Source organism: Phyllopteryx taeniolatus, chromosome 22 (assembly GCF_024500385.1).
Source record: "Phyllopteryx taeniolatus isolate TA_2022b chromosome 22, UOR_Ptae_1.2, whole genome shotgun sequence".
NCBI lineage: Eukaryota > Metazoa > Chordata > Actinopteri > Syngnathiformes > Syngnathidae > Phyllopteryx > Phyllopteryx taeniolatus.
This window is the reverse complement of record NC_084523.1, coordinates 10,799,382-10,820,807: the sequence shown is the minus strand read 5'-3', so window position 1 is coordinate 10,820,807 and position 21,426 is coordinate 10,799,382. Positions and strand designations below refer to the sequence as shown.

The 21,426-nt window shown below is 51.9% G+C and overlaps 3 protein-coding genes across 15 annotated transcripts; 2 read left to right on the top strand and 1 right to left on the bottom strand.

Annotated features, from left to right (window-relative positions):
• Nucleotides 1–11: 11 nt before the first annotated feature.
• On the bottom strand, nucleotides 12–15,547 carry dennd6b (DENN/MADD domain containing 6B). 13 transcript variants are annotated; one of them, XM_061762637.1, is made up of 21 exons: nucleotides 15,529–15,547; nucleotides 13,879–14,075; nucleotides 13,167–13,205; nucleotides 13,060–13,102; nucleotides 11,959–12,068; nucleotides 11,796–11,876; nucleotides 11,065–11,346; nucleotides 10,933–10,992; nucleotides 9,167–9,222; nucleotides 8,961–9,083; nucleotides 8,222–8,317; nucleotides 8,041–8,138; nucleotides 7,889–7,954; nucleotides 7,761–7,825; nucleotides 7,603–7,692; nucleotides 6,124–6,177; nucleotides 5,948–6,057; nucleotides 5,770–5,872; nucleotides 5,620–5,694; nucleotides 4,717–4,879; nucleotides 2,674–2,954 (listed from the first exon to the last, which is right to left on the bottom strand). In XM_061762637.1, exons 2-21 carry the CDS (start codon nucleotides 13,996–13,998, stop codon nucleotides 2,674–2,676), a joined length of 2,115 nt encoding a protein of 704 aa, XP_061618621.1. In that variant the 5' UTR covers nucleotides 13,999–14,075; nucleotides 15,529–15,547. The 13 variants fall into 13 exon arrangements, with proteins under 13 accessions (XP_061618632.1, XP_061618621.1, XP_061618623.1 ...); XM_061762639.1 differs by lacking the exon at nucleotides 15,529–15,547 and having other exon boundaries at nucleotides 11,065–11,144; nucleotides 11,241–11,346; nucleotides 13,879–14,095; XM_061762642.1 differs by lacking the exon at nucleotides 15,529–15,547 and adding an exon at nucleotides 12,565–12,989 and having other exon boundaries at nucleotides 13,879–13,937.
• Nucleotides 346–2,632, top strand: gcc1 (GRIP and coiled-coil domain containing 1). The gene is made up of 2 exons (XM_061762730.1): nucleotides 346–723; nucleotides 1,630–2,632. Exon 2 carries the CDS (start codon nucleotides 1,697–1,699, stop codon nucleotides 2,630–2,632), a length of 936 nt encoding a protein of 311 aa, XP_061618714.1. The 5' UTR covers nucleotides 346–723; nucleotides 1,630–1,696.
• Nucleotides 15,548–15,575: 28 nt separating the features above from the next.
• Nucleotides 15,576–21,172, top strand: lta4h (leukotriene A4 hydrolase). Its single transcript, XM_061762664.1, has 19 exons — nucleotides 15,576–15,725; nucleotides 16,347–16,477; nucleotides 16,561–16,681; nucleotides 16,825–16,893; nucleotides 17,244–17,348; nucleotides 17,535–17,587; nucleotides 17,655–17,727; nucleotides 17,809–17,949; nucleotides 18,026–18,049; nucleotides 18,122–18,192; nucleotides 18,268–18,379; nucleotides 18,464–18,608; nucleotides 18,689–18,792; nucleotides 18,863–18,933; nucleotides 19,006–19,060; nucleotides 19,151–19,249; nucleotides 20,648–20,730; nucleotides 20,810–20,914; nucleotides 20,978–21,172. The coding sequence occupies exons 1-19, from the start codon at nucleotides 15,576–15,578 to the stop codon at nucleotides 21,102–21,104; spliced, it is 1,839 nt and encodes a 612-aa protein (XP_061618648.1). The 3' UTR covers nucleotides 21,105–21,172.
• Nucleotides 21,173–21,426: the final 254 nt, after the last annotated feature.

Below are 21,426 nucleotides of genomic sequence, written 5' to 3'. Positions count from 1 at the left end.
TCCACTAGGTCGTCACAAATGAGCTCATTTATAGCAACGAGTTTGTTTTCCAAACAGATTAAAATCGTGAAAATGTCCATTTGTAGTGTTGATAACACAGATATGAAGAGGTCGATACGACACTCCCCCTTTGAGCTGCGTGCCGTCGGCGGCGACGCGAAGCTCGGGAGCTCCGAGTCATCAGCTCATTCCGTTTGTGGACTGCAAGAAAAGTAAAAAGCCGAGGGTGCCGGTACATTGTGCTGCATACGGTTGCGTACAAAGCTGAACAATTAGAACAAGGGAACAGGGAGTATACCAAATTCACAAGTACAATAACTGTTAAAAGGCTTCTTTGATCAAATGTTGTGCATTGATAGCACACGCGATGGCGTTGTCAAAAACAACCTCTCGAAAATCATGAGAAATGAGCATGTTATGGCTTAATTTGAATATCCATGCCAATGTATTGCCGTTGACGGAAATGTCGACCTCTCCAACATGGCTGCGACGTCGGCACGTCGGTTCGCCGGCTGGCGTATCGAGTTCGGGCTAGTGTCATAGCTGTGATGGTTAAAAATAAATAAATAAATGGTAGCGACCTACCTCACTTCCGGCTCAAGACAACATGGCGGCAGTTGGTTGACTTCTCAGGCTAAGGTTTCTTCGCACCCCTTACTATGAAACGCACTCATTCAAACAGATTTCGTTTCAGTGCGACACGACCGATGTCGGACATAAAAGGTGAGAACCGGATTGTCGGTGCAGGTGATTCGCAATGTTTAACTTGAAGTCTTTTACTTTTGTTGAACTCTCATTTAGCGTGCATATTAACACATTCCAAAGGTATGTGCGTAAAATTTCACAGGTTAATTGATTTGCACGAGAACAGCATTATCAGACAGCTCTTTCAAGACGATGCCGGTGATCTCAGTATCACTTCCCATTGGTTAGTGTGAAGAAAGTTATAGATCTACGTCATCAGTATGGGCTCGAGGCACGCAGCATTTCCGCGTTTGGGGTAAAGTGGCGTCGTAACTTCCGGTCGCCAGGAAAACGCAACGTGACACCAAAACCGAGCTGACGCTGAACGTAGCGACACATCGCAGTGTTGGCTGCATCCCCTCGGTTTTAAACTGTCAAAACGTTTGATGACATTTGAACCTTAAAGTAGCAGCACTGAACTAGTGAATCCATGATACGAGCCCGCGTTATTTCAAGAACGAGGTTATTTTTCTATCAGCGGGAACCCCAGTAGCTTGAAACAAACGGACACTGGAAAACTGACGCCGCATATCCTCTCCACCGGAAATGCCTCATGTGATGAATAACGCGAACGCAGTGAAAAACACTGGATGCTCTGTCGCACTTTGAGATCAATGGATGTAAAATGCAATACAAATAACATTCATTATTATGACAGCGCTTCGATCGCTATTCAGGTTGGGTGTGACCACAGTGCGCGCAGATGCCGCCGTTCAACGCACAGCATTAATAACGTTACCTTTGAGTGGCACGGTTTAAGATTGTGTGCCTTGCTTCGTTCCGCAACGAGGAACTACTGCTTTACGTGAAACAAGTTTATCTCCGTATGTCAGAGAAGCTAAGACAGCCAACGAGCCTCGTTTCACGCCGTCTTCATCCTCGCAGCGGTCTCATCGAGGCTCGGGCGTAGCTGAGACGGCGCCAGTGTGATCGCTCCGAGCGGACCCGGGTCATGGAGAAGTTTGGGATGAGTTTCGGTGGGGGCCCCAGCAGGAAGGATCTTCTGGTAACGGTCGAGTCCCAGAACAAGCAGCTGGCCCAGTACCAGAGCCGCTTCAGGGATGTGGTGCACGCGTACAAAAGCCTGCTGAAGGAAAAGGAGGCCCTGGAGGCCAGTCTGAAGGTCTTGAGCGGCTCCCGGGATGCGGATGTGAACCGGCAGCTCTGCGAGCGGGCTGCCTTCCTTCAGGATTGTGGGGACGGAGACGTGACAGAGGACGATGCGGCAGAAGCGGGAGGTCCCAACGGGTCCCAAGCCGGCAGCGCGGCGGCCGAGCAGCGACAGGACGGAGAAGCGGAACGCAGAAAGGTCCAGCTGAAGAACCAACTGGACACGCTCACCAGCGCTCTGGCCACCGTGATGCAGGAGAAGTCTCGCATGGAGGCCAGCTTCCAGGCCGACAAGCGGCAACTCAAGCAGGAAGTGGCACAGCTGCAGGAGCGCCTGGACGCCGCCGCCGCGCGACAGCAGGCCGAGGTCCGGGCCCTCCGGCGGCAGTTGGCCGAGAGCCGCGCTCGCGTCATCACGCAGCAGCACGAGCGGGAGCAGGAACAGAGCGACCAGTTGCAGCAGCTGCAGGAGCTGCAGAAGATCCTGCAGCAGGAACGGGACCTGCGGCAGGACGCCGAGCTCCGCCTGCACGAGTCCGACGCAAACTTCCCGGCTGCGTCGCACGCCACGGACCGTGGGGCTGAGTCGGAGGCGCTCCTGAAGCAGACCAGGGAGGAGCGCGACCAGCTGAGGAGGAAGCTGCGGGCGGCCGAGGAGGAACGAGAGGAAGCGGATCCTAGGGTGGAGGGGCTGCAGCGGGAGCTGACTGAGCTCGACAAGTGCCTCCAGGAGCAGCTCCACGACCAGAACTTCAGGGTAGGCCTCATACACGTTTAGGCGAAATCTGAGGTTCTCTCGCACATCACAGCAGAAGCACGTCAGGTAGGTGTGTGTGTGTGTGTGTGTGTGCGCGCAGGTGTGTCAGGAGGAGGCGCGCGCTCACGCCGCGGAGCTTCGGGTGGCCGATTTGGAGCAGCGCGTGTCGGAGCTCTCGGATCTTCTGGGTTCTTGCGAGAAGGCCAGGCAGCGAGAGCAGCAGTCGACTCAGAGGTTACGAGAACGGCTGGCGCAGTTGGACACGGAGAACAAAATGCTGGCCGCCGGCAGGTCCGCCGTGTACGACCCGGGCCCGGACGACTCTCAGCTGGACGTGACGGCCCTGAAGGACAAATTGGACAAGGTGAAGAAGCTGCTGCTGGCCGCTCAGAGGAACCCGCCCGTCAGGACTCCGAGCGAGCCGGAACCCGTCCGAGCCGCCGCGCAGCAGGAGGAGCTGCGGCGGCTCAAGGACGAGTTGGAGGGCTACAAGCTACGAGCCAAGGTATACGGAAAGCCGTCTGAGCGTTTCTTCCGTATCCTCGATGCCCACCTCCGGTCCATGTACTCGTTTGTCCTCACTGATAATAGATCATGCGCAATATTAAGATCTGGAAAACATGCTCAAACGCCATGTCTTTTACGAGTAGGTAGTCCCGTGCTCACAACCACAATATCTGAGGCCGAGATTTTAGGGAGTCGAAACCCAGGCAACACCGAGACCATTGAATCTGTTGTTTTACCAAGGGCTTCTCCCTATGAGTTGAAGAATAGCAGGTCAGTGTCAGTCAGCACACACTTTAAAACTACCAAAAGTGGGGCCGATTCAATCAATCTCCACTGGCTCCAAAGTCCCAGACATTTCAAATATGTTTGAGACCAAGAGCGGTCTCGGCTGAGGCAAAACTGTGCACTAGTTGAAATCTGTGCGCTCATCGTGTGACGAGAGAAGCGGTAGATACATTTTCTGTCACTCATAGTACTAGTGCACAGTTTTGCCTCACTAGTCACGTAGGACAAAGAGCATACTCGTTCATGGATCTTAAACTGAATAATCTGGAATAAATGCTTTCCACGTAGGCGGCGCCCAAGAACACCGACGTTGACGAGGGCTGTCAGGCCCGCGAGCAGCTGGCGGACCTGAGGGAGAAGTACATCAACCTGCGCGTCGAGAGCGACAAGGCCGCCGTGGCGCAGCGCCACCAGCTGCAGCAACAGCAGGCGCACACCGCCGCGCTGCTGCACGGCCAGCGACAGGAAGCCGAGCGGAGGCAGGCGGCGCGCCGCGACGAGCTGCTGCGTCTGGAGGTCGAGCTCCACAAACAAAGGGAGCGGACCGTCGCGCTGCTGGATGACAAGGACCGGGAGTTGGAGCGCTTACGAGCCGCTGCGCCCGCCCCCGACTCCGACTCTTTCGCACAAAGAGCGTCACAAGAGGACTTCCGCTCCGAGGAGGAGGAGGAGGAGCGTGAGGCGGACGCCGTCGGCCGAGCCCTGCGGCACGCCGAGCCCACGCTGCTCCTGTACGCCGAGCAGCTGGCTCGAAAGGAAGTGGAGGTGGCGGGCCTGAGGCGGCAGAAGCGCCAGCTGGAGGACGACGTCCACCGGCTGCACGCCAAACTGGCGGCCGACGCCCAACGCCACGACGACGAGACCGACGAGCTCCGGGTGAAGCTGGACAAACTGATCCGGGAGCAGAAGCGCGAGGGCTCCAACGTGGAGTACCTGAAGAACGTCATCTACAAGTTCCTGACGCTGCCGGACGCCGGCGGTAGGCGGCAGACGCTCAACGCCATCCTCGGCATCCTTCACTTCAGTCCGCAGGAGAAAGATTCTGTCCTCAGGCAGCAGGGGGCGCCGTGGTGGAGCAGCCACAAAAGATGACCGACCGAGCGCAGTCACAAACTTGACTTTCCTCAAGCATCTGATTTGTACATTGTCTTTTCCAAATTCAGAGATTTTTATTCAATGTTAGGATGCCAAACATTCCAATAAATGCTCGAGTCTCATTTAATCTGGACTATTTACGATTTGTAGACATTTGACCGTTTCCACTCTCCAGTAGCTCGTATCCAACCGTATCGCATCGTGTTCCATTCACTGACCTGCCGTGGTCCTGATATAGTGGGAGTGATCGCGTGTGCGTGCGTGTGCGTTGAGGACGTCGTGCAGGTCTTGTGGCAGCGAGCTCACGATGGATGTGATCAACGATTCCAATTTGTTGAAAATGTCGTCTTTCGGCTGCAGCTGCAGCCTTCCGGCTTTCAGCTGAAAAGAAAAGCACCAGTTCAAGCGGCTTTCAGCTGGGTTGAAATTCCACAGCCTTCACTTTAAAACTACCAAAGAGGCCGAAAAAACACAGGGGAGTGTTTTTAAAAAGCCTGGCAAATTTGAATAAGTAAAATTCAGAAAAATAGTGCCTGTCCGCTGAACGTACTTCACCTGTCAACCGGATGCGTTCGCTCGTGGTTACGGTTCATAGTTCACCCATACACAACAACTCCGAGCGAGGCGCTGACGTTTTGGATGACCTCGCATAAACGGTTAGCTTCCTCTTAAGTGTCTCTATTGTGTGGACGTACGTGCGGCGCAGGGGGCCCCACGGTCCCCCGGCCGGCGCCACCCTGGCAACCGCGGAACACGGGGGAATCCGCCACCAACGCACGCCAGGGAATTCCCCCCCTCAGAGGTCAGGAAGGAGCTGGATGGCTAACTGCACGATATAGTTGTGCTAGAAATGGCCGAGCTATTATTACTAAGTAACATCGATGGGGCTCGTTGGTAGAGCGCTGGAGAGCCAACTCATGGTGACGTCGGCGCGAGCCCGTTTTAGCCCCGCCCCAAAGATTCGGCCAGCAGAGATGGTGAAAAGGAGTTTTCAGCTCCATCTCAACAATTCAGTCCTAAATTATTCCCAGTCTATGCACACATTTTCAGCAATTACATCCAAACATGTAAATGACTTTGGTGCAACTCGAAAGGTTTTTTCATCAAATTGGACAGCTCACCAATTTCTCTCGTAGCTTGAGAATCAAGTCCACAATCTCGACTTCCGATTTGTCCCGAGTCCATCCCAGCAGGTCCTGAGGGACACGCCGCACTCTTGTCAGCACAAGGAGAGGAAGGAAACTCTTGTCGCTATAAGGACGACAACTCACGGCCTCGCAGATGACCTCCAGGTGGAGACTCTCCAGTTTGCGCGTCATCTCCCGGTGACGCTGGCGGTACCAGCCGTCGAAATTGGGAGACTTGAAGAACTTCCTGTGGACAACGCGGATATATCGTAAGCGAAACGCGGCCGTCGTTAAGACTGACGTCCAGGGATGACGGCCACACCTGTACAGTCCCGTCCAATCGCCTCGCAGCGCAGAGGTCAGCTGAGGGCCGCCTCGTTCCAGCACTGCCATGAACTCGTCCTGACTGAAGGGACGAATCTGCGGGGGCGTCTGCACAAAGTCCGACGTTAGCGCTCGCTGACAATCCGATGTGATGTCACACTTGGTGTCGCTTACCTTCCAGGGCGTCACGGACCTCTGGAGCGGCATGAGGCTGGCCATGTAGCGCTCCTGAAAATGGAAAAAGGTGAGGGCTATGCAGCGTTACTACGGTGACTACGGTCAACCCCCGATTATCGCAGGTGACCTACCCGCAACAAGTGAAAATGATTTGACTTTTATCACACCCACACGCTTGAAACTAAAACACCCTTTTGAAAACCTTTTTGGAACCAAACAAACATTTGCAACCATACAAATTAGAAATTAAATTACAGCAGAACCTCAATAGAATGGACTAATAGGGGTGATGTAACCGATTGTCCGTTACATGAAGCACTTTTTTTATAGGCCATATGCACCCATATTACTGTACAGTACAAAATTATTCCATCCATCCATTTTCTACCGCTCATCCGAGGTCGCGGGGGCCGTAGCTTCAGCAGGGACGCCCAGACTTCCCTCTCCCCAGCCACTTCGTCCAGCTCTTCCGGGGGGATCCCGGGTCAGCCGAAAGACGTAGTCTCTCCGGCGTGTCCCGGGTCGTCCCCGGGGTCTCCTCCCAGTGGGAAGTGCCCGTAACATCTCACCGGGGAGGCATCCGCATCAGATGCCCCAGCCACCTCATCTGGCTCCTCTCGATGCGGAGGAGCAGCGGCTTCTCACCCTCTCTCTAAGGGAGAGCCCGGACACCCTGCGGAGGAAACTCATTTCGGCCGCTCGTATCCGGGATCTCGTTCTTTGGGTCACGACCCGCAGCTCGTGACCCTAGGTGAAGGTAGGAACGTAGCTCGATCGGTAATCCTTCTTTACCACAACGGACCGATGCAAAGTCCGCATCGCTGGAGACGCCGCACCGATCCGTTCCATTCCATTCTTCCCTCGCTCGTGAACAAGACCCCGAAAGACTTGAACTCCTCCACTTGGGGCAGGATCTCATCCCCGACCCGGAGAGGGCACGCCACCCTTTTCCGACCGAGGACCACGGTCTCAGATTTGGAGGTGCCGATTCTCATCCCAGCTGCGAACCGCTCCAGTGAGAGATGGAGGTCACGGCTCGATGAAGCCAACAGAACCGCATCGTCTGCATAAAGCAGAGATGCGACACCGAGGCCACCAAACCGGACGCCCTCTACGCCTCGGGTGCACCTTGAAATTCTCTCCATAAAAGTTATGAACAGAATCGCCGACAAAGGGCAGCCTCGGCGGAGTCCGACTTACTGCCACCTATGCGGACCGAACTCTGACTCCGGTCGTGCAGGGATCGAACAGCCCGTATCAGGGGGTTCGGTACCCCGTACTCCCGAAGGACACGGTCGAACGCCTTCTCCAAGTCCACAAAACACATGTCGACTGGCGGGCGAACTCCCATGCACCCTCGAGGACCCTGCCGAGCACAACGCTACGGAGGCGCCAGTCGTTTGTATAAAGTTTTGAGCGATAGTCCAGTCAGACTTGAAGTATAAAAATCATCGTCGGCGGTCGTGTTCTTCATACCAGCGGGATGATGAAGCTCTGAGTCAGCTCTAAAAAGTGTCTCCGCAAGATGGCGCTCTGCACTTCTGACGGCCTCCGTCTCTGGATGCCCTGCAGAGACAAAGGCGGCGCGCACGTGACTTTGCGTCATTTGCTGCTGGGATTTCGCAGTCTGTTACCTTCAACAGACGTTTGATGAGGACCTTGTCTTTGAGGAGGAAGCTCTTGTATGCCGTGAACACTCCTGCACGAGCACCACAGCGTCACTCAACACACACAACAGGCACGCACGCACGCACGCACAGACCTGGTTTGGTGTCAAGCGTCTTGAGTTTGGCCACTTTCTTGACCTTGAGCTGCTTCGGGACGTCACCTGACAGGAGACGGAACACGGCGGCTGATCTCTGATCTGTTTGGACTCGACGCAAGAGGACCAATGGGATCAACGCGTGCTATCACCTAACATCTTCGTGGTTTCTCCCAGTCGCAGCACGTGAGGCCAGTTGTGGAAGGTCTTGATGAAGAAAGGGTTGGTCACACCCAGAATCACGTTGGGCCTGAAGGAGACGGACGGCACAGCTCGGGTTGGAAGCGGGCCGACAGGACTGGCGGCGGACCTGCGACCGACGCGTATACGCACGGCGCCTGCGTCTTGGTGGTGTATTCTCGGAATTCGCTGTCGTGGATGGTGAAGTAAGGACGGAAATCGCAGCAGAACTTGAGCGGCGCGATGGAGCTGAGGTGACACAGTTACGCACATTCGGCGATGGAGATTAACTACTTCCACGGAACCAGATGACGTCGTTCCATGACTGGGAGTCAAAGTGTCGTTACATTTTTTTTTTCAATTGAAATTTCACAATGACTATTTTAGTTCCGCTTAAAAATAGTATTTCTTGCCAAATCACGTCCTCCTCCTGAAGAAGATGCTCGTGATTGGCTCTCTCGGGTCATGTGCCACTCTGCTCGTGGTCTCAAACATGATGTATTTGTCCAAATATGGCCCCCCAAGCGCCAGCGTGTGCTGCAATCTCATTGTTTGTCTGAGATTTTGAAAAGGCTTGACTCACAGTTACACTTTGGAACACTTGGTATTTATAACTTCAGACTTTTTATGGAACGTCTGGTTTGTCATATGAAGGGATATTCGTTTCACATCTTCTAGGACGGTGGTTTTTCAAATGCTGTCAACAGAATGAAACAAACACTTGGAATGTAATGAGTGCTATTATTATTATTATTTTGAGAAAGTCATTGAAATACTTACACCACAATGACATTTTCAACAGGGTAACTTGTAATTGGAGCTAACTCCATTTCTAACACCGTTACCATGCCAACCACGCAGCGCGTCTTCCGGTTGGCCATCGGCCAGGTACCTGACGAGCGCCAAAACAGTTTCCGAGGAGACGGTGGGGGATGGCGCCATGACGACCAATGGCTCGCCAAGCAACGCGAGTTCCCACAACATCTGCAGATGGATCAGGACCGACTGGAAACACCTAGACAGTTCAAAGGTCGGCGGATTGATGATGTCGCTTCCTATTTCCTGTCGGTCAGACAGGAAATAGGAAGCGGAACTGACCTGAAGAGGTCCAGCTCGTGGACGGAAGGCAGCAGAGTCCGTGTCGGTACCGCATTCTGAGGATTAGAATTGGTACGGTGAACCACAACAACATACAATACAGACCGGAGAACATGGAACTGAGTAGTCTGGTCCTAAAATGTTCAAACTGCTGCGCCGCCGTACCTTTGGGATTGTTTCCCACCGGGCTGCTTTCTTGTCGTTGCTTATTATACCGCTCGTGCTTCTTTCGTAACCGGAATTAAGGCGCACGGCTCGAGAGTGCAACCCATTTGGGCGTACATGCGGCCTAATTTTCCAAAGGCGCGCCTCCAAAAATTCAATAATAATAAAAAAAGAGGTCACACTGGTGCCGCCCGGCTCGCCGTTCCAGAGGAGGAAAAAAAAAAAGGAGGTGCACAGTGCAGGCGCGCGATTGCTCGGGGAAGGGTGTTAACTAGAAACAATTACAGAGTTGGGAGGAAAATGAGAGAATTAAGAGTACGAGGATAGATTCACGGAGGAACGTAAGCAATAAAAAAATGTAAACAAAAATCGAGATACGAAAATGAGTGACAGCAGAAAAATATAAAGCAAAATATGGACGCATTTCCATTTCACTGACAATTCAAAGGTGAGTGTAGTGTCTGCAAGGAAAAGATCTTCTATCCCACAAATAACCTACACAGGCATCGGAGGACTGTGCAATGGGAAGAAAAACCATTGAACGATTGACATTCAGGAATGGGCCGGTAATTGTGCCGGAGCGAGAGACTGCAATCAATAAATACAATGCACCATGCGTGTGGTTGTTTTCACATGATCTTACGAATTGATTGGCCAATGTTCAATATTCTTGAGAATTAAAAGTCGATTGCTCTTGAAAGGATGAAGCGTACTTGAATGATTATGCTGTCACATCACTATAACAGCATGATTAAAAAAACAACATCAACGATCCTATCCTTGATCATAAATAGTTTCTGTCAAACTATTGCCTAAAAAAATGTGCGAACCTGACAGGCGAGGTGAGTGAAAATCACGAGGACAATGTTGACTTAAGGCCTGATTTGTCCAAAAGTCCTGACCCGGACCACTTCACAGCAAAGTTACCCGTCTTGTGGAATTGCGCTTCAAATGAAGAAATTGACCTTGACCAGATTGTGAGTTCATCATTTAACAGTCAATCCTGCCTCCAAAGTTGGCAGCTATCTTTTTTGTCTTTTGAGAAAGAGTCAACCTGTAAAACTGCGGTGTTGAATGTGATGCAGTTGAAAAAGTGGGCGCACCTCACTTTTGTGCTCGTGAAGCAAAGAAACCTTTTTTTGGGTGCGCACCGGCGCAAAACAATTGTGTCAAGCTTTTTCAGTTGGAAGGGGCGCGTCGCCGTTCTGGCATTTGAATGGTTAATAATTAATAGCTTCGCCCGACAACATCCGGAGATGAGACCAACTCCGACACGTTCAAGTCTCAAGTTTTAACCAAGTCCCAATTGATTTTGTCTCGGGAAAGTCCAGTCAGCCTATGGACGCAGCGCGCTCTTAGCTGCAATATCTGGTCTTTATGAAGACATTGGCCAATTGATCTAACCTCTATGTATGCGTAACACCTCACCAAGTCTTAAGTCAAGTCCTGAATCCTTGAAGTCCCAAATGCACGTCCAGTTTCAAGTCTTTTGAGTTTTTGTCAAGTCACAAGTCAGCCAAACAGTGACGCAATGACGAGATTTGCCATCTGTGAACGAGACAAAATCAAGTCGAGCGAGTTAAGAAGAAAGAACGTCTGACCTCCTTGGCCGTGGCCCTCGCTGGACTTCCCGCTTTGTCATTCTGGCACGGAATTCTGACCTGAGGACAAAATCAAGTCGACGAGTGACGAGGAAAAAGTAGCGCCAAAATCAAAGTATGCGCTGGCCTCACCTGTAGGACCACATCCATCAGGGGGAGGGTCAAGGTCAGTCCAGGCGCCAGGAAAGGCCACCGGTCCATTTGCTTGCACACTGCGCGGACGAGGAAGATGTCATTCTCGTCATCGTCATCATCATCATCATCATCATCATCATGGTCGCCTGCGTGTGTGTGTGTCGTGACATCACCCGTTTCCAGGGAGGGCTCCGACCGGTGGAAGAAGTCGGCCGCGATGACGTGCAGCACGGCGTAAAAGAGCTGCACGAAAGGGAGCCGGGACACCAGAACCAGAGACTGGAACCCGGGCACGCGACATACGTCATCGGGTCACATGACCGTTTGTGGCAATGCTTGAGAGCATCCGGCATTCAAGACATTTTTCCCCATTCGCCAAAATGTTTCCCTGAAAAATCATTCTACGATTTGACCTCCTTCCACGCTTCAGCACTGATTGCAACTTCAAACTGTTCAGCTCCTTTCGGGCTTCAATACTGAAGTGCATTTTCAAAATGAAAATCCCAAATGAGAGATGATATCTACTTTGATCGACTTCTCAACCAATTGAAACCATTCTAACTTGGAGATATGCAACTATTGACTCCAAAATGAAGACAAATGCAGATGTTTGACATATTGCCCTTCCCTCCACATTCTACCTTTCAGCAATCCAATTCATTCCACAGCCTCACACGCAGCGTTTCAGACACATTTTGACGTCAAGCTGACGTGCGGCGCAACTTCACCTTCTGGAAGTATCCCCGCTTCACCGACACATCCTTGACTTGTCGGAAGTAAACGTAACCGTAGAAATGAGACGCTTCGCTCTATGGAGACACAAAGAGGACCTTCCGATCGGCTACTCTTTGGTGACGATGATTCTGGGTTATTTCTCGCCTTGATGGTCACCTGCAGGGCGGCGGCGGCGTCTCTGTTGTACACGTCGTCTGCGAGTCTGGAACGGCTGCGACCGACTGACTGACGCATCCTGAAGCTGAACTGAGTGTCCCCGATGGATCCTGGGGAACAAAGCAAGACCACCAGCAACTATAACAACAATACATTTTCTTTTAAAAAAGGTACTTTTCACAGTACAAAAGGACAAAACAAATCACACAAACAAATTGAGGTTAAAAACAAATTTACAAAAAAAAACAAGACTAGACGAGTGGGACTATGAAATTGTGAAGACTTTGGCCTTCAAGATGAAACTGGAGTCTGAGCTGCTTGGAACAGGGCGAAGAGAGTTCCAGTGTGGCGACGTTGAGGCGGAGAGACGACGACGAGCTGGCGATCGGTATGATGTCCAAAAGGTATCGCGGGGGGAAATTCAGTCCGTCCGCTTCTCCTCACGCGGGTCGCGGGCGTGCTGGCGCCTATCACAGCTATCTTCGGGCGAGAGGCGGGGTACACCCTGAACTTGTCGCCAGCCAATCGCAGGGCACATCGAAAGAAACAACCACTCGCACTCACATTCAAACCCACGAGAAACTTAAGAGTCTTCAATCAACCTACCACGCCTGTTTGCGGGATGTGGGAGGAAACCGGAATACCCGGGGAAAAACCCACACAAGTACAGCGAGAACATGCAAACTCCACACAGGCGGGGCGGGGATTTGAACCCCGGTCCTCAGAACTGTGAGGCGGATGTGCTAACCGGTCGCCCGCCGTGCCGCCGCCGGGAAAGTCATCGCAAGGATTTGGAAATGTGTTCCAAACAAACGATCGTTCCAGATTGAACCGGCAACCGCTTGTTACTAAGACGGGGTGATGTGTCCTTGTGAGGGCTGCAGCAGCTGATTTGTAGACCTGTTGGACTTTACGGAGACCAAAAAAGATGGGAATTGCCATCATAGATCCGGGAGGCGGATGCCAACGAGAAGGGCGGTGGAAGCCATTTCCATTTCAAGAACCGTGATGATGATGATGTTTGTGCATGCCTGAAATGTTTGGAATGAAACGCAGTCCAGGATGAGCTGAGGCAGGGTGACAACATGCAACAACATTTACCTGAGTAAGAATCAGGGAAGGAAAGGTAGCACAGGCTGCTTTTCTGAAGAAGAGTAAAACAGTCACTCCATTGGCAAGATCTCCTTCCAGCATCAACCGACACTTACCTCCTTCTCAGTCAACTTCACGTCAGGAGGGTAAACCAGCTGGAAAGAAGAATCATTTCATTCGTCACCATCGAAAACAACAAGCGCGTTCACGGTTTGCGTGTGGACGACAGGGATCGGTGGCTGAATTGGTCCCAAAAACAGAGCGAAATCTCCCTCCGTGCTTTCCTTCAATTCCTGCACGTCGAGCAGCTTCGCGTTGAACTTGACAAGCCCAGATTTCCAGGCACATCTCAATACATTAGAATTGTGTCAAAAGCTTTTATTAGTTCGGTAGTTCCATTCAAAAACAAACTCCTATTATAAAGATGCACGACCCACACAGTGAAATATTCCCCCCCCCCCCCCCCCCCCCCAAAAAAAAATTGTACATATGCATACGTTTGATGCTTATAGTTAATAGCAAACGAAAACTCCAAATTCACCATCAAATTCACCATCTCTGGAAACTAGAATATACCATATGCTTATTCATTGAGATGTACTTGCACTTTCTCCGGAACACCAAGTAAGTCCATTTGGGAACAAACTGAGACAAGACCCTGATCATTAGAGTATACTGTGTCATTTGGCGTGCCATAAAACTTCGCATACGTAAACCGGGTTCGTCCTTGGCTCAACAATGTTGGGAAACACGAGACCAACAAACGCAACACGTCTCATTGTTACCCAGTACGAGCCATGCTAATCGTGCTAAGCTAACAGCCCTTACCTCGATGGCTTGTCCGAGCTCCAGGTCGAAGGTGACCACACACACGCACTCGAGCCACGATGAGAACCGGGCCCACGGACGCCGCCGGTCCGCCAGCTCTTCGCAGTCCAGCGCGTTCATGACGACCGAGCAGAGTCCAGTCCGAACCGCTCAAGCAAACACGGGCCGGGTCCTGGGCCGGGGCCGCGCTTCGTCCCCTGCCGGAGGCAATGCGCAACTACAACAACAGTGCACACGAGCTTTCGCTTATGATTTGCCAGACGCCGTGACGTCACATTAGGAACCGGAAACGCTCGAAAATATCACCTGGTCATTCTTGGATGGAAATGGTTTTTTCTCCCGACAGCGGAATAGAAAAAAACTAAAGCAGTCCAGTAACATTTTAATTTGCGGCATTAAACGCATTTTAATTGCATATCTGTTGTTGACCAATATCAGCCACTCATGCCAGAGTAGCATCTTGCCCCAGATTGCACACTGATTGAGGAGTATCTGCAACATTTGCACAATCAACAGTCCCAGATTGTGGCGCTACTTGTCACTTTAAACTGCGTACACTCCTTGAAATCTCGGCACCCTTTGCACAATGGTCATTGCACCGGACTATTGCTATATTAGTCATTCAAACTGCTCTAAGTGCGAGAGGACTCTGCATCTTTTTGCAATTGTCAAAAAAAAATAAACAATTGCACCGGCATTACCAGATAACTAGCAACCATTTATTGCTCAGTGACTGTTTTTGTCAATGTCTTTATGGCTCAAAAGTGTCTGTTGTCGTACTAGAGCGGCTCCAAGTACCGCAGACAAATTCCTTGTGTGTTTTTTGGACATACTTGGCAAATAAAGATGATTCTGATTTCAACTCGACAGTTAGCAAAGTATGGCTCGCGGGCCACAGGCGGCTGTTCTGCCAACATTTACAAGGAATATTTTTGCATTCATTCAAACATTTTTTTCCCCTAAAATGTCAATTTCAAATGTTTATTCTTTTCAATTGAATCATCTCAAATAATTGGTTATTTTTTGGAATTGATACAAATATCCATCAATCATCTGAGCGCTGTAGCCTATCCCAGCTATCATCGGGCAGGAGGCGGGTTACACCCTGAACTGGTCGCCAGCCAATCGCAGGGCACATACAAACAAACAAACCATTGGCACTCACATTCAAACCGACTGGCAATTTAGAGTCGTCAATCAACCGACCACGCATGTTTTTGGGATGTGGGAGGAAACCGGAGTGCCCGCAGAAAAGCCACGCAGACACAGGGAGAACATGCAAACTCCACACAGGCGGGGCCGGGATTTGAATCCGCAACCTCACAACTGTGAGGCAGACGCTCTAACCAGTCGTCCACCGTGCCGCCTGATAAAAATATATTTTGGGAAAATAATTTAATGTAACATTATTATATTCTAACAATGTAATAATACTAATGTAATAAAGTCATGTAACATTTAAAATAAACTTTGAAACATTTGTATCTTTTTTTTTTTTTAAACCTCATCTACAAATGAGCTGGCCCGTGCGTCCCTTTTCCAACATATATGTGGCCCTTGAGCACACGGTTGGCGGAAGTGTTTTACTTTGAAAAGGCGTCCGGCGGATGTGAGCGGTGCGTGTTCCGGCTTATAAGAAAGCGGGCTCACCTCCTGGTGCGTTCACTTTCCGGGAACAAGGTGGAAAAAGGAACACCATGTCCGCTGATCCATCCTCGTTCGCCTCCGCCGCCAAGTGCGTGAGCCGCCACCTCAACTTGAGCCTGCACGTCGACTTCGACAGCCGAACAGTCAGAGGGCAGGTGGCGCTGACGGTGGAAGTTCTGGAGGAGCGCTTCTCCGTCCTGGTAACGAACCACACTCTAACCTCACTTCGTCCCACGAGCGCCCGGCGGCGGCGCTAGCATCCAAGCTAAAGCGCTCCGCTAGTTGTTATTACAGCGAGATTACAGTTGAGGGTCTTGAACTTTGACTGGCAGGCTGATTTGTCGTTTCCGTTTCGAACTCTTCAAGCGTGCCTGGGGAAAGAAAAGCTCAAAAGTACATTTATAAAACAAACTCTGAGATGAATTCAATCGTTTTTAATTGAAATGTGTGTAAAGTATTTCAATCATAGATTCGTCGTCTTTTAAATTACTTTACTAACCAATTATTTAATAATTCAATGTATTTTAGTTTTACTGACAATAAATTAAGTACATGTCATTTTCTTTACATATTTATATTTTTGCACTTACAATAAACACGAACCAGTTCATTCTTGGAATATATATATATATATGTATATTATTTTGTCTATTATTTACAATACATGAACAGCAACCAATTGTGAGTTCTTTCATGTGAGGAAAAGCCAATGAAGCTCCAGGAAACCAAACGGACAGTTGCCCGTCGAAGGCCTTCTCGCTTTATACACCGTGCACAACTGTGAGTTGCTTTTTGTTTTTTTTATTCTTCATCTGCTGCAGACTTTGGACACCCGAGACCTGAAGATCCTGTCAGTCAGGGCCAACGGGCAGGCGGCCCGCTTTACAATGGGCCCTAAACACACCTTCAAGGGGACACCGCTGGAGATCACGCTGCCCTTTGACCTTTCCCGGTGAGAGCCCGCCCGTCTGTCGCGTGAATAAATCACGTGACCGCAACGTCCCGTTGACCGCGTTCAATCGCTGCACCGATAAGAGGGCAGCACGTGATCGTGGAGGTGACCTACGAGACGTCGCCCGCAGCGCCCGCGTTGCAATGGCTCACGCCCCGACAGACGGCCGGCAAGAAGCAGCCGTACCTCTTCAGTCAGTGCCAGGTGAGTCGCGGGTCGCCGGCCGTTAACCGTCGCGCGGGCTTGCGGTCCGCTTTCTTCACTTCCTTCTTTCTCAACCAGCCTCTCTCTTCCTCTTTTGCGCAACGTCTCGAGGAGGACGGCCTCTTCTTCGTTTTGTCTTCCAGGCTCATCACTGCAGGAGCATGGTGCCTTGTCAGGACTCTCCGGCCATTAAACACACATACTACGCTCAGGTCAGCGTGAGCAGGCGGACGGGGAAGAAACAAAATGGAGCAGGGGTCGGCAACCTGCGGCTCCCGAGCCGCATGTGGCTCTTTTCATCCTTCGGCTGTGGCTCTCTGTGGCTCTGGAAAATAAATCTTGAGGATTTCATTTACATTGAAATTAACTTGTTTGTTTTTTAAATTTGAAGATGGGTTTTTTCCAAAAGTCTCAGACTATTTCAGATGGCCGACCCCTGAGACAGACAGACACACAGACAGATGAGAGCGAGACAGGCAGGCGGTGCTAACTGCTGAGTGTGTATGCGTGTTGTGTGTTCGTGTGTGCCTGCGTGCGCGCGCATTTGCGTGTCTTCTCGCAGGTGTCCGTCCCCAAAGACTTGGTGGCGGCGATGAGTGCGCTGAGAGACGGCCAGGACGTGGACCCTCACGACGCCGGGCGCACGGTCTACCGCTTCAGACAGAACGTACGGCTGGTATTATTTTCACGATGATAGATACGGTTTACCAAGTCGAAGGGATGCCGACATTCGTCTCATCATTACAGCGGCACCACTGACTTACATTTGTTTCGCGCAAAACAATCTGATGTGCAATCGTCGGATTCTTACTCCTTTTATTCTCGATTGTTGAACTTTCCCCTGTGAGCGCAGGTGGCCATGCCATCCTACCTGATTGCCTTGGTGGTGGGCGCTCTGGAGAGCAGGTATGTTGGAGTCCCGGTGCCGGTCCCGGCTCACCTGCGGCAGACCCGTGACGTGCGCTTCTTTCAGGCAGATCGGGCCCCGGACCAGAGTCTGGTCAGAGGCGGAGTACGTGGACCGAGCCGCGTTTGAGTTCTCCGAGGTCCGTCGCCCACACGCAACTCGCGCACACACACACACACACGCAAACGGACTCGCACTCAAGCGTGGTTGTGCCCGACAGACGGAAACCATGTTGAAGACCGCAGAGGACCTGGTCGGACCTTACGTTTGGGGGCACTACGACATTTTGGTCCTCCCGCCATCTTTTCCCTATGGCGGCATGGAAAATCCATGCCTGACCTTTGCCACGCCCACACTGTTGGTGAGCGCACGCACGCACGCACGCACACGCAACTCATGTTCTATTAACATGTCGATGTTGCGCGTTTGAATCTCAGGCTGGAGACAAGTCTCTGTCCAACGTAAGTCTGTCCCGCATCTCGTCCACTCTTTGTTACCGTGGAAACGTGTCGACGTCTTCCTCTTGCCGTCAGGTGATCGCTCACGAGATCTCGCACAGCTGGACGGGGAACCTGGTGACGAACGAGACCTGGGAGCACTTTTGGCGAGTCCCCCCTTCGCCTTCTCTCCGCTGCCGGCCGGCCAGCTCACGAGTCTTGCGTTGTTGTTGTTCACGCAGGCTGAACGAGGGTCACACGGTATACCTGGAGAGGATGATCGGCAGGCGTCTGGAGGGGGAGCAGTTCCGTCAGTTCAAGGCCATGGGGGGCTGGAAAGACCTCCAGGACTCTGTGAGAACCAAAGCGCGTGCTCAGGCGGTCTTGACACAAGCGTGACAACGTGGTTTTCTTTCATGCGTTTTTGTTGTGGCCCAGGTGAGTACATTTGGACCCAAAAACCCTCTGACAAACCTGGTCCCGAGTCTGCAGGACGTGGACCCGGATGACGCCTTCTCCTCCGTCCCGTATGAGAAGGGCTTCGCTCTTTTGTACCACCTGGAGGAACTCCTGGGGGGTCCCGGTAACACACTCGCTCCACCGCGTTCCGCCCGCCGTCCTCGTGGCCGTCTTTTGAGTAGTCCCGTGTCCCGTCTCGTTTAGAAGTCTTCATGGGCTTCGTCAAGTCCTACATCCAGATGTTCGCCTACAGGAGCGTCACCACAGGCCAGTGGAAGGACTTCCTGTTCGCATACTTCAAAGATAAGGTGAGGCGCACCGGGGAGGTCGGGATCGATCGGTCCGCGATCCGCTGGACAGCTGCCGTTTGTCTCTCAGATGGAGGTCCTGAACAAGGTGGACTGGAACGCGTGGATGTTCACACCCGGGATGCCGCCAGTTCAACCGCAGTGAGTGCCGATCGCTTTCGAGTGAAGCGTTTGGCACCCCCCGCTGATGTGCTCTCCGCGTTTGCCTTTCAGCTACGACACCACCCTGGCAGACGCCTGCATCGCGCTTTGTCGGAGGTGGAGGCAGGTGAGACCCGGCTGGCGCCGCACCCTTGTTGTTCTTTTTTTTTTTTTGTTTAATGTCCAGGTCAGAAACCTGTCCCGGTTCTCTCCCCAGGCCAAAGACCAAGAAGACTTGAGCAGCTTCAGCGCGTCGGACGTGAAGACGTTGTCGTCCCACCAGCTGATTGAGTTCTTGTCTCTTCTTCTCCAGGAGGTAAAACTCAACTGGAATCTTCTTCCCAATCCAGGGTTGCCATTTTAGTTTGGGTGGGTGGAAGTTTTTTGAGACGTATGCCCTTCCTGACTCCGACGTCCCACCGGACCTCATTTGGGCCTACTGGGCAAGCGTAGGGCACCCGCTCCTCCCCGGTGGTCTCCCAGCGGGCGCCGAGCGGGCCCGGGCTTCGCTTGAGAGATCGGACGAGATCAGGCCTTCTCAGAGGAGCCGTGAGGCTACCAGGAGGTCGAAGTGCAAAGTAAGGCTGAGCCAACTTGAGCGAAGGCCAGCTGACTTCCGCCACCAAAGCGTCGGCTGTGACTGACCGCTCACTAACAGTATAAGCCACAGGTCTCAAAGTCAAGGCCCGGGGGCCGGATCATTTCATGTGATTCTTGCTCAAATCTGTCCCAACATTTAAAATTGTCATGTGTAAGAAATAAGACTGTCGAGATATTCCAAGCATAGTCAATTGAACAATAGTTGAACAAACTACTATCCCTGGCTAAATATCCATTTGTTGCGCTCATGTAATGTGATGAAAGATTGATATGGTTTCGGCCGTGCGGGGTTAGGGAAGGAGCACTTCAAACGCCTAAAATCCTCCGGAACAAATTCCCGATTCGTGACGAACCAATCTGAGCTGTTCGACCGCTCTTCGAAGCAATATCGTTCCGTTTACGCCATCGATGACTTTTTAGGCCAAGTGAAACGCTTTGAGGCGTCGACTTGGAGAACGCCTCCCTGGCCGTTTGGGCCAGTACGAGCTTATTGGTGGATATTTTTAACGAAACTTGTCAGCCAATCAGAGAAGGGCTTCCCAGGGCAGCAGACAAAACCGAAGTATCGAGGAGATATGTTGAGAAATCATGAAAGTTACACTGTTGGGATCGAATTGGGAGGCAATTTCGACAGGTGAAGTTTGTTCCCAAACGGAAAAGTCCATTTCTCTGGAAGCCATCGTCCGATTTTCTAAATTCTTACAGCGTTCTACTCCGATCGAAGTGGCCGCCGCAACCAGACTCGGCGTTCGGACACATTGTCGTTTGGGGGAAATCTTGTCACGTTGCTAATTGGAGTGATTCGGAAGGAAGGAAGAACGGTTCTGCGTTCGCAATCGTTCATCATTTCCGACTCCCGATTCACCACAAAGGGATCTTGAGAAGTTGAAAATCCCTTTGCGGTGACTGGGGCGTGGGGAATGAGGAACGATGGCGAACGCGCCCATTTGAAGAGAGTGGCCAATCCGAGCCCACTCGGCACTTTGACAGAGCGCCGATTCGGAAATCTCGTCACGTTGCTCCTTTCGATGTCGGTTTCCTCTCTTTCATGACCGTTGATATCCCTTCAAAAAGTCTCGCTGAGCTTATGGTGCTCCGCTCCGCCTCTTTGCAGGAGGCGCTTCCTTTGAGCCACGTGAAGAAGATGCAGGAGGTCTACGATCTCGACGGCCGCATGAACTCCGAGGTCCGTTTCAGGTGAGCATCGGGTCCGATCCCGCCACACGGGCATTCGGGACCGGGGCGGGCCCGCCGTGACCGGCCGTTCTTTGCGCAGGTGGTTGCGATTGTGCGTGCGGTCCCGCTGCGAGGAGGCGGTCCCCGCGGCGCTCCGTATGGCGACCGAACAGGGCAGGATGAAATTCACGCGACCGCTCTTCAGGTATTCGCGCGACCTTTCTCGGCGGCCCGACGCCGTCACGACAATCCCGCTCTGTTCCTCCAGGGAGGTCTTCAACTTTGAAAAGTACCGAGAGGAAGCGGTGCGAGTGTTCCTGGCTCACCGGGCCGCCATGCACCCGGTGACCTCCGGACTGGTCGCCAAAGACCTGAAGGTGTCAGCGGACCAGTAAGACGGGGACGTCCGTCGCCGGCGACTGATCGCGGCACGGAAAGACAAATAAAATCTTTGAACGTTGAATGTGCATCTTTCTTCATTTCCCCTCAGCGCGCTCTCGTTGTAACAGGAAGTCCGGACGAAAGTTGCACTTTTTTTGGCGGGTTGCTTCAGTTTGTGCGCAGACGTGATCGCAGAGGCCCACAATTTGGGAGTGAAAAATATCGTATTGCACTGAGGAAAACCTCGAAACGATGACCACTCCCTTCTCTGCATGAGCAGAATCCTTCTCCCAATGATCCCCAGCCCCCGACATCGCACCGCAATGTCTTTTGTCT